The sequence below is a fragment of the Triticum urartu genome, chromosome 6A (genome assembly GCF_056163025.1).
Source record: "Triticum urartu cultivar PI428250 chromosome 6A, HENAU_Tu73, whole genome shotgun sequence".
NCBI lineage: Eukaryota > Viridiplantae > Streptophyta > Magnoliopsida > Poales > Poaceae > Triticum > Triticum urartu.
Window position 1 is genome coordinate 207163281 of NC_141878.1, and position 10804 is coordinate 207174084.

A 10804-nucleotide genomic window follows, 5' to 3' on the forward strand; every position below is an offset into this window, starting at 1 on the left:
GAGCTTGAGTGTGAGAAGAAGTGGAAGAACCGTGAGTTCCACAAAGTGCCACAAAAGAAGAAGAGCTTGGTTGGAGATGCAACACAAGTTGGTGACGACGACGATGATGCATCGAGTGCGGAGGAAGGAAAAATAAACCCCACTCCCAACTGGGTTGCTCCTAGGAAGAGGCCTGACAAATGAAAGAGTGGCAAGGAGAAGTTGCAGAATGGATGAGACAATGATGTGAAGGAGTAATTGGAAGCATAGTGGCAATACGAAAAGAGATGGCTGAAAAAGGAAAGAATGAAAAGGCCCAAGAAATGGCGGAGAGGAAGGTGGCAACCGAGAATAAGAGGGAGGCGGCCGAGGAGAAGAGGGCGACAACCGAGAAGAAGATAGCGGAGGCGGAAGAGAGGAAGAAAGTAATGAAGGCAATGGTCAAGAGTAGGAAGAGGAGCAAAATTTCATGACAATGGACATGAGTAATCTCGATGGGAAGGCAAGAAAATACTTTGAGATGCACTATGATCAAGTATTAGCGACAAGGTCTATGGGAGGCTACTGGATGGGAGAGTTTGGCCTGGGAGGATTGATAGGTGTTATGGGCGGCATGGGAGAGATGGGTGGTGCCAGGGGGCATGGGTGGTGTCATGGGTGGAATGGGAGCAATGGGTGGCGGCACATGAGCCATGGGTGACGACATGGGAGCAATGAATGGCGACAGTGATGGCAACGATGGTAATAGAGTGGAAGGAAGCCATGAACAGGAAACAAGTGATTGAGGCAATGAGATATTTGAGAGGGCTATGTATTTCATATATGCACCTTTGTTTGAGTTTGTCATGCGCAATTCTTGTAGTTTGAATTTGAACTTTAATTTCATATGATGTTTGATTATGTTTGTTGCGATTTCGTAAGTTTTATCATGTCATGTTTGGTTTCGATATTTAGCAATTGTGGAGAGAAAACCAGTCGCCAAGGAGGTTTTTTTTACATCACCTGTTAAATCAATGACAACCATATTCGATGTAAAATCTTCTTTTTCCTACCCTATAATACTTTTTACATTGCCAATTTTTACATCACCTAGTCTAAAAAAAATTAGATCACTTGTTGGGGATATTTTTTTAGAACTATCACTCGACCCCTTATTCCTAGTGGGCCTCGTATAAGAGGTGTTAAGAGTTTTTCTTTTTCTTTTTCTTTTTTGAGGACTATCACTTGTTGAAGTTTTTTTTAAAGAATTATCACTTGTTTTTGTTTTGTTTTGAGAAAATGAGAATTATCACTTGTTGGAAGATGCTCTTGCATATGAGAGGTTTGGGCCTCCGCGTTGCCCTTATTCCTAGTGGGCCTCGTATTGTATATTTGCGAGTTAATATGCATAACCCTCGACCCCTCAAAGCCTAAAAAAAAGCATAACCCTCAAAGAGAGAAGAAATTCCCCGAAATGGCGGCGTCCGGCGAGGGAGCGTCGCTGCCGTCTCCGGCAGGTGGCGAGGACAGCCGCCGCCGTCGTGTGAGCTACTTCTACGAGCCCACGATCGGCGACTACTACTACGGGCAGGGCCACCCGATGAAGCCCCACCGCATCCGCATGGCGCACTCGCTAGTTATCCACTATGGTCTGCACCGCCTGCTCGAGCTCTCACGCCCCTTCCCTGCCTCGGAAGCCGACATCAGCCGCTTCCACTCCGACGAATATGTCTCCTTCCTTGCCTCCGCGACCGGCAACCCGACCATCCTCGACCCCCGCGCCGTCAAGCGCTTCAACGTCGGGGAGGACTGCCCCGTCTTTGACGGACTCTTCCCCTTCTGCCAGGCCTCCGCCGGTGGCAGCATCGGCGCCGCCGTCAAGCTCAACCGTGGCGACGCCGACATCACCGTGAACTGGGCCGGCGGGCTCCACCACGCCAAGAAGGGCGAGGCCTCTGGGTTCTGCTATGTCAATGACATCGTCCTCGCCATTCTTGAGCTTCTCAAGTTCCACAGGGTACTTTTTTTTCTTACTATTCTTCGTGAGGGGGTATTCGTACTTTTAGCCTTGTTCGCCTTCACACCTGATTTGTTTGGATGGATAAGCTCATAGGTTGTGTAACTGGTTCTTAGGGTTTAGATTCAGATGCGTATTGCAAAGGATGTGATTATTTGGGAGCATTGAAGTTCGGGAAACTGTTTTGGTGCCTGATTGGAGGGTGCTAGGCCTTAATAGTTTCCGGTTGCTTCGAATGCAGGACGGTCAAAAGAAAATTTGTAGATCCTCTCGTGTTTTTTTAGTGGAGATCTTCTGGTGTGAAGCAGCCTGCATTCGAAGCAGTCTGCGTGGTCTTTCACAGAGATTGAAGCAGCCTTTCTCATCGCTAATATAGCCACTGTTGTGAAATACTAGGTGTGGGTTCTCTGTGTGTATCTGTATATGGCTAAATCATCAGTAGTGTGGATGCAAAGCTGTGCATCCATCTTCCTTGTGATTTGCAGCTAATTTGAACAAGTGGCTATGCATCGTTCTGATGTAGAGGCCGGGGATCCCCCTTTTCAAAAAAATAATAATTCATGAAGTGTATAATGTGGTAATGTTGCTGCTCATAGTTTTTCCATTAGCTGATATGTCGATTTTGGACTTAGCAGCATTAGCTCATGGATGTGAGAAATGATGGTTCTAGTCTAATGTTCTATCAGTTTGCAAGTTTATTTCTGTGGGGATACCGTTGGTTGATATAGTTGTTTTAGTAGGTGTAAATATTCATGAAATATGTTGGGCATTGGGTTTTGCTGGCAAGACTTTTTATTAGGCATGTGTCTCTGTACACAACGAGGTTTGATCATTTTAGACTGCGAGTCTGCTGTTGACTAGTTTTGGAGCTTTGTAAGCAAGTTGCTCCTGTACTATGTTTGTCCAGTTTGCTGCTCGTGTGATTGGCATGCACCTTACCATTATCTGTCTGGAAATGATGCCTCCTGAAATATCATCACCCCTTTCGTTTTAAAATCAACAGTATGTTCTCTCATGTTCAATAAAGCCAGGGTACATGTATTCTAAGCTTGTCAAGCATTATTGTCCATGTTTAAGCTTTTTGAGCTTGTAGGATATGCCACTATGCCAGCATTTTGTCTTTGCCTTTCGAAAGTACACTGTGCTGCTGTGGTGCAATCAAATAATGTTCCTGCTGAGTTTTATGATGATCATCTTAATTTCTTATGGCTAACATTTTTTGTCTGTTTCAGCGTGTGCTATATGTAGACATTGATGTTCACCATGGAGATGGTGTGGAGGAGGCCTTCTTCACTACAAACCGAGTCATGACGGTTTCTTTCCACAAGTATGGAGACTTCTTTCCTGGAACTGGACATATAACTGATGTTGGAGCGGGTGAAGGGAAACATTATGCTGTAAATGTCCCCTTGAGTGATGGTATTGATGATGACACCTTCCGTGATCTGTTCCAATGCATCATTAAAAGAGTAATGGAGGTCTATCAGCCAGAGGTAGTTGTTCTCCAGTGTGGGGCTGACTCTTTGGCTGGAGATAGGTTAGGCTGCTTCAATCTGTCTGTGAAAGGCCATGCAGACTGTCTCCGTTTTCTCAGGTCGTTCAATATTCCTATGATGGTTTTGGGAGGTGGAGGTTACACCATCAGAAATGTTGCTCGCTGTTGGTGCTATGAGGTTTACATCTCCCTCCCTCTACACACATGACTAAATTTGTTGCATGATAGTTATTAGAACTGATAGTATTTGGGTTAATTGCAATGCAGACTGCAGTTGCTGTTGGCGTTGAACCTGATAACAAGTTGCCTTATAATGACTATTACGAGTACTTTGGCCCTGACTATAATCTTCATATTCAACCAAGAATTGTGGAAAATCTGAATACTACAAAAGACTTGGAGAATATAAAGTAAGTAAACTCTATCTATAATGTGTTCACATTCTTTTGCTGGAAGTTGTTCCAGAGGATTCTATGCAGACTACTGCCAATGATGATCTATGCTGGATTTTCAGTATTTAATTGTAATTCAGTATGTTTGTCTTCTAAAAATATATTGTTCAGCTGCACACTTAATTCACTACTGCTATAAAATGGTTGAATTTCTCAGTTACGATTATTTTCTTTCTTCCATGCACGATTTGGTTCCTTTTTCCTTGGCCTGTTCCTGGGCTCTTGTAATTCTAGTTCTCAATATTGTATAATGTCATAACAAGATTCCAACTCCTTGCATTTCATGGCTAGGGTACATTTGCTCATTTTTTGCTATACATGTTTCTAGCTTTGGAGGATGACCTTTCCATGTGATATGGCTAATTTTTGTGTGGGAATCTGCAGGAACATGATATTGGATCATCTTTCAAAATTAGAACATGTCCCAAACGCTCAATTCCATGAAAGACCATCAGATCCTGAAGGTCCAGAAGAGGTTCGTTTTTTTTTTCGTTGTCATTAATTCCTTCTGATTCACACTGTCTTGCTTTGTCATGCATGTGTATTTATTTGATGCTTTCCTTATATAGAAGGAGGAGGATATGGACAAGAGACCAGCTCAGCGCAGCAGATTATGGAGTGGAGGAGCTTATGATTCTGACACAGAAGATCCTGACAACATGAAAACTGAGGCTAACGACTTATCTGCCAACTCTATCATGAAGGTTAGCCCTTCTGCGCCAAAGCATTTATGCCATCCATCTTGCCTGCTACTACCTCCGTTCACAAATACTCACTCCGTTCCTAAATACAAGTCTTTGTAGAGATTCCACTATGAACCACATACGGATGTATATAGATGCATTTTAGAGTGTAGATTCACTCATTTTGCTCCGTATGTGGTCCATAGTGGAATCTCTACAAAGACTTATACTCCCTCCGTTCCTTTATATAAGGTGTATTCTAAAGGAACGGAGGGAGTATAAGATGTTCTAACTTATTTGTTGATCAGATGTATATAGACATGTTTTAGTCTGTTTGTTCACTTATTTCAGTCCGTATGTAGTCCATATTGAAATATCCAAAACATCTTATATTTGTGAACGGAGGGAGTACTATACTAGTGGTGACTATTTGTTCTCTTTCAATGATGTGAAACTCTTAACTATTTTGATTTGGAAATTAAGTTTGACTTGACAAAAAGTTCAATGTTGTTGGTGCAGGATGCATCAAATGATGATTTGTAGACTGGCTCCCCGAATTACTGTTTACTCCTGGGTTTTTTACGTGCATGGTGAAGAGTGGGGAAGTGTTTGAAGATACTAATCTCTGTACCCCCACCTGACCATTTTGTAAACCCGTGTTGTGAAACAGTTAATGCTTCGGGCACCCCTAACATTTCCGCTTTCATTCGGCACATCGACATGTTTATGCTGGAACTATTCGTGCATTCGTATGGATTTGTATTCCTCCATTTGGTTTAATCTGTACTCTACCCCGGGATAGCATGAGTCATGATTTTTTGTTTGTGGTCCAAGCATTCCTGGTTACATCTAGGGGGTGGATTAACGAGACTCGTTAAGCTTGTGCTCATTAAGCTCGTTAAGATTAACGAGCGAAAAAACCCTGCTTGGATCGGTTAGTTTGAAGTTTGTTAAGCGAGCGAGTGCTTGTTAACAAATTATAATGTGTTACGGTCTACATGATGAGTGTAGGTATGGTCTTTAAGATGAAATATGGTGACTACAAAAGAAAATGCACTAGTTTGTTGCCTCCTATGCCTATTAGATTGAATAGATGGGTTAAGATGTTACAATAAGTTTGTCATTATAAAATAAAAATATGTGTTATGTTGTTATTGACGAGCTTAATGAGCTACTCGTGAAATTGTTAACTCGTTCATTAAACTTGTTAGGCTTAACAAGTCAAAATCAATGATTGGCTATGTTCATTAAAAACCGAGATATGATAACGAGTCAGACTATCAAGCGCTTATTAAGCTCACCAGCTACAAGCTTTTGGTCATCAATGATAAATGAACAGGCATCCATTGGCATCGCCTACAAATCAAAGCATTTGAAAGGCACATTTTGCAATAAGAGAATCGACAATGACCAGCAAAGAAACATTTAGGGCAACTCTACCAGTCCGACCTAATTCGTCCACGCGTGTTCGTTTTGGTTGACAGAAGCGTCAGCCCAATGCGCCGATCCAAATCCAAAACGCATTCGCTCGGTATCCGTCTGGACGCATTTCAGGCCCAAATTTGCGTCTGGTTTGCGTCTGCGCAGACACAAAACAGACACGACGCGCGTTCTCTCAGTGTCGGCCGCCCAACTACCGCCCACGGTCATATTAAACGCGACCACCTACCTTGGACTTCACTCTATTTTTCACGTGCGTTTTTTTGCTCGTAGCTCTCCATCCACTCACCGGAACACTTACCGGAATTGAGCAAATGATATATCGGTGGAAAGCTGCTGTAAACACGCAACTTTTCCGTGTTGATCGTTTTTTCATACTTGCAATGATTTTAGAAAATTTCATCTAAAATTCATTCATTGTAGTAGTTGAACTTCCTGTTGTTTTCACGTTGAACTTCTGTGACGTACTTTCGTTTATAATTTTCGCATCCATTTGTTAGTGTTACACAAATGATATTCTTTTTATACAAACCACTCTCACAATAATTTTTTTAACTTTCTCTGACGGAGAACTTGAACTTATAACAACAACAAAAATTAGCCTTTGCTTTTTTTATTCTTGTTTAATACAAATGCACACCGTGTAGTACGTGAACTTCTGCCAGCTATCAATCTAAACTTCTCTCGGTTACGGAAAAATATCTGAGTTTTTTTTTATGAATTTTAACCTGATTTTCTTAATATTTTTTAATGAATTTTGAAGCGCTCTATTTTTAAAAGTTGAACTTCTTGTTTTTTATCTTGTTTCCATTCTTTATTAACGAGGAAAATATGAGTTCACTATAATCATCAAACTTCTCCATCTTTTTAATATGAACTTCTTGGTTTTATTTCTTAATCCTTTTTTATGAAATTTTGAAGCGCTCTATTTTTAAAAGTTGAACTTCTTGTTTTTTATTTTTGAACTTCTTGTTTCCATTCTTTAATAACGAGGAAAATCTGAGTTTTTTATAATCATCAAACTTCTCCATCTTTTTAATATGGACTTCATGGTTTTTTCTTAATCTTTTTTATCAAATTTTGAAGTGCTCTATTTTTCGTAAAGATGGAGCCATGATGTTGTTTTAATATGGGCTTCTCAGGTATTTTTAGAAAATGGGGAAATCATTTTTTGTAAACCTTTTTTTATATGTTCCATTATTTTAATTTGAACTTCTTCATTTTATTCTTTAGCAATGAGAAAAAAATCTAAGTTTTTTCTTCACATCGAACTTCTCCATTTTTAAAATTTGGACTTCTTGTTTTTTTTGTAATGGAAAATATCCTAGTAGTTTTAGTAAACATCGAACCGCTCCATTATTTTACTTCGAACATCAAGAGTTTTTTATTTAGAAATGGTGAAAATCCTTTTGTACTTTTAGTTTTCAAATTGAACTTCGTACTTTTCTTTTTCTAGAAAACAGGAAGAATTGAGTTTTTTGTATGTATTGAACTGCTTTGTTATTATTAATGTGAACTTGGTGGCTTGATTATTTAGTCTCAAGGGAAATCGTTTCTTACTAAATAAAAATTGAACCGCATCGTTATTTAATTTTGAACTTCTAGGGTCTTCTTTTAATATACAAATTGAACCACATTGGGCTGCCAGGATGAACTTCTCTCCTTTTCTGCTCCCAGAGAGAAAGCGATGCATTGGTGAATAATAATCTTATGTTGAACAACTTGCAGACTAGTCTTTTTTGCTAACTCTTTCTCTACATAAAACGGGTAAAATCACGGAAAATGACATCATTTTTATTGTGGTCTTTTTTGCTCACTGTTTCTCTACGTAAAAATGGAAATCAAAGGATATTTTCCACCATAAAAAACATTTTTCAAATTTACGAGCTTGTCATGAGCCTGTGCAACCTATAGACTAGTCTTTTGTTTTGTATTTTTCATTTATTGAACTACCTAACTCCGCGAATTTGTACTTCAAATTATTTGTTTGTTTAGCATCATTTTTTGCGGCGCCCATCTTTTTCTACACTCTTTTTTTATGTGAATTTAACATTTTGATCCTCCCAAAAATCGGCTTGCTAACTCTTTTTTGATGAATGCTTTTTCTCTAAGCAATTTTTAACAGTAAGATGCATTCTTCTTGAAATACAATGGTTGAACTCTCTATACAATAATATTTGAACTTCTAGATTACTTTAAAAAATACATACTCCTTTAGGTGTATGTAAGCAATATGGTTTACACAATCTTCCTTACATCAAATCACGCGAAAGAACATGCATGAATGGAAAAAGGGGAAGGAGTTACAAGGTCCATAACATACTTTTTTGGGTATCTTTTCTGAAGGTTCTGCACAATAAACTTAACAAGTTACAAAATCCAAGCTATGAAATGAAATACACTAATCCAAGCTATGATCGGTCTAAAAGGCTACCATAAAGTTATAACACAGTTATCGCTAGCCCACTAGGACTTTGCAACATCCTCACGTCCAAAATGCTTTGATACTTGTTACCATTGACCTGCAGCAGTTGGCTCGCTGTCCATTTTACTAACACAGTAACATACTAACATGACAGATGTCAAAAGAAAAAACATAGTAACATGACAGACACACATACACATGCCCACACACAGTGGGATATGCTTGAAGCTAGCACAAAGTTGACGACGATGGGAATTCAAAAGTGGGACGACGATGACGGTCGTGACCTGACATCCACCCTGGTGGACTGGTGGAAGAACTCGACGCAGTCGGAGATGGCCTTGTCGTAGTGCGTGTTGTTCACCGACTACAGGTTGGAGCTGCCGCACGATGGCCTCTTGGGCGCCACAGCCATGACGTCCTGGCCATCGCCCTTGGAGTTGGCGGAGAAGGTGACCTTGGGCGGTCGCGACGGGAAGGCGAACAGGCCCACCAACAAACCCGTCCATGACCCTGGAAGGCCACCTTGGTGCCGGTCTCCCGCCATGGACGTAGTGCGCCTTGCTGCCGTGGTTGTGGTGGTGAGACGACGCCCCCGCCGCCGCTTTCTTCCGGTAGCTCGAGCTCCTCTCTTGCGGCCTCGACATTCAAAGTCCTAGTGGACATAACAAGGGGATGGCGACTAGCAGAAACAACTCCACGGGCATCTTTGTTCGACCTGCCACGAGAACTCTATTTGACCTGTCAATGTGTACAATCCCGATGACCCAAGAAGATCAACAGAAGCAAAGAGAACTCTGTTTGACTTGCCCACATCTAAACTGTTGGATGTCTACGACAATCACAAAAGAGAACATCTGCACCATACTGTTAGTTTCTTCTTCTTGTGTAATATATATTGAGCTGTTGCAAGAAATCAGAAGAATTAAACACTGCTAGAGTTTTTTGTAGGACAAAGATGCAAGCAGTGCCAGTAGGCATTGGAGCATCGAAATGCAAGTGCTACGGCGTGCGTGCGAGGATTGGAGATGGCTGGTCGCCGATGCGTAGGAACAGGGGTTAACACATTTTTTAAAACATCTTCGGTCAAGATTGTGAAGTTTAGTTAACACATTTTTCACATGAGCAACACATCCATATGTTGGAGCATGTTCGCCAGCTAGTTCAAAGAGAAAAAACTGCTAAACAAATTTAGCCATATTAGTTGGATGGCATAGCTTTGCACACATGCGAGGATTTTCATGGGATCACTACTCACGACTGTTTTCGGAGAGGAACCTGGGATGCCACGAAGCACCGTGCGCTGCAGCTAGGAGAGGTGCGGGGAAGGTCAGAGAGAGTTAACAGGGAAGGTCAGAGAGAGTTGATGGGGAGGGATGATGCTCACCATGGCTGGCTTCTGGCGACACATGAAGAGAAGAACTCGAGGGGAGGAGCATGGGAGATCAGACGGTGACAGGTAGTGTACCTCCAGCTTGGATCTTGGCGTGGCACCAGCGCTTAGGTGGTCAACACCGACGGCGCACAGGGAGACAGGCGGCGTCGTGCAGGTGGTTGGGGCGGCGCCGCGCATGTGGTCGGAGTCAGCGATGCGCATGGAGCCAGGCCGACGGCGGGCATGTGGTCGGGGCGGCGACGCGTGTGTGGTCGCGGGTGGTCGGGGCAGTGGGGTGGGGCACCTACGACAGGGGGTGGGGTCCGGGGCGGGGTAGAGCATTGGCGGCGGGTGGGGAAGGGGTCACCGGTTGGGGATCGAGGCGAGCGAGGTGGGGATCGAGGCACGGGAGGTGCGGGATACACAATCGTTTTTTTTTCGATGGAGTTCGGGAACACCACCGCGGCTCCTATATAGGGCGCTGTGATCCAAATAACTATTCTAATCCTGGGATTAGAATAGTATTAATATATATAGGATAGCACTATTCTAATCCCAGGATTAGAATAACTATTTGGATCACGTCAGCCCTATACAGGTGCGCTCGAGGAACTCCCGAGATCCCGAACCCGCTGAGAAAAAGAAAAAGAAAAAAGACCTCCTCACGCCCTACTCTAACCTCCCGCTGAGGGAGTCCTGGATTAGGGGGTCTCCGGACAGCCGGACTATATCCTTTGGCCGGACTGTTGGACCATGAAGATACAAGATTGAAGACTTCGTCCCGTGTCCAGATGGGACTCTCCTTGGCGTGGAAGGCAAGCTAGGCAATACGGATATGTAGATCTCCTCCCTTGTAACCGACCTTGTGTAACCCTAGCCCCCTCCGGTGTCTATATAAACCAGAGGGTTTAGTCCATAGGACAACATACAATCAAACCATAGGCTAGCTTCTAGGGTTT

At 42.4% G+C, this 10804-nt stretch overlaps 2 protein-coding genes across 2 annotated transcripts; one reads left to right on the forward strand and one right to left on the reverse strand.

Moving 5' to 3' along the window:
- The first annotated feature begins 1375 nt into the window (after positions 1 to 1375).
- On the forward strand, positions 1376 to 5385 carry HDA6 (histone deacetylase 6). The gene is made up of 6 exons (XM_048677278.2): positions 1376 to 1975; positions 3208 to 3648; positions 3738 to 3880; positions 4307 to 4397; positions 4492 to 4626; positions 5125 to 5385. Exons 1-6 carry the CDS (start codon positions 1433 to 1435, stop codon positions 5146 to 5148), a joined length of 1377 nt encoding a protein of 458 aa, XP_048533235.1. The 5' UTR covers positions 1376 to 1432; the 3' UTR covers positions 5149 to 5385.
- Positions 5386 to 8830: 3445 nt separating this feature from the next.
- LOC147964763 (uncharacterized) lies at positions 8831 to 10067 on the reverse strand. The gene is made up of 3 exons (XM_087526814.1): positions 9858 to 10067; positions 9729 to 9779; positions 8831 to 9202 (listed from the first exon to the last, which is right to left on the reverse strand). Exons 1-3 carry the CDS (start codon positions 10065 to 10067, stop codon positions 8831 to 8833), a joined length of 633 nt encoding a protein of 210 aa, XP_087382940.1.
- Positions 10068 to 10804: the final 737 nt, after the last annotated feature.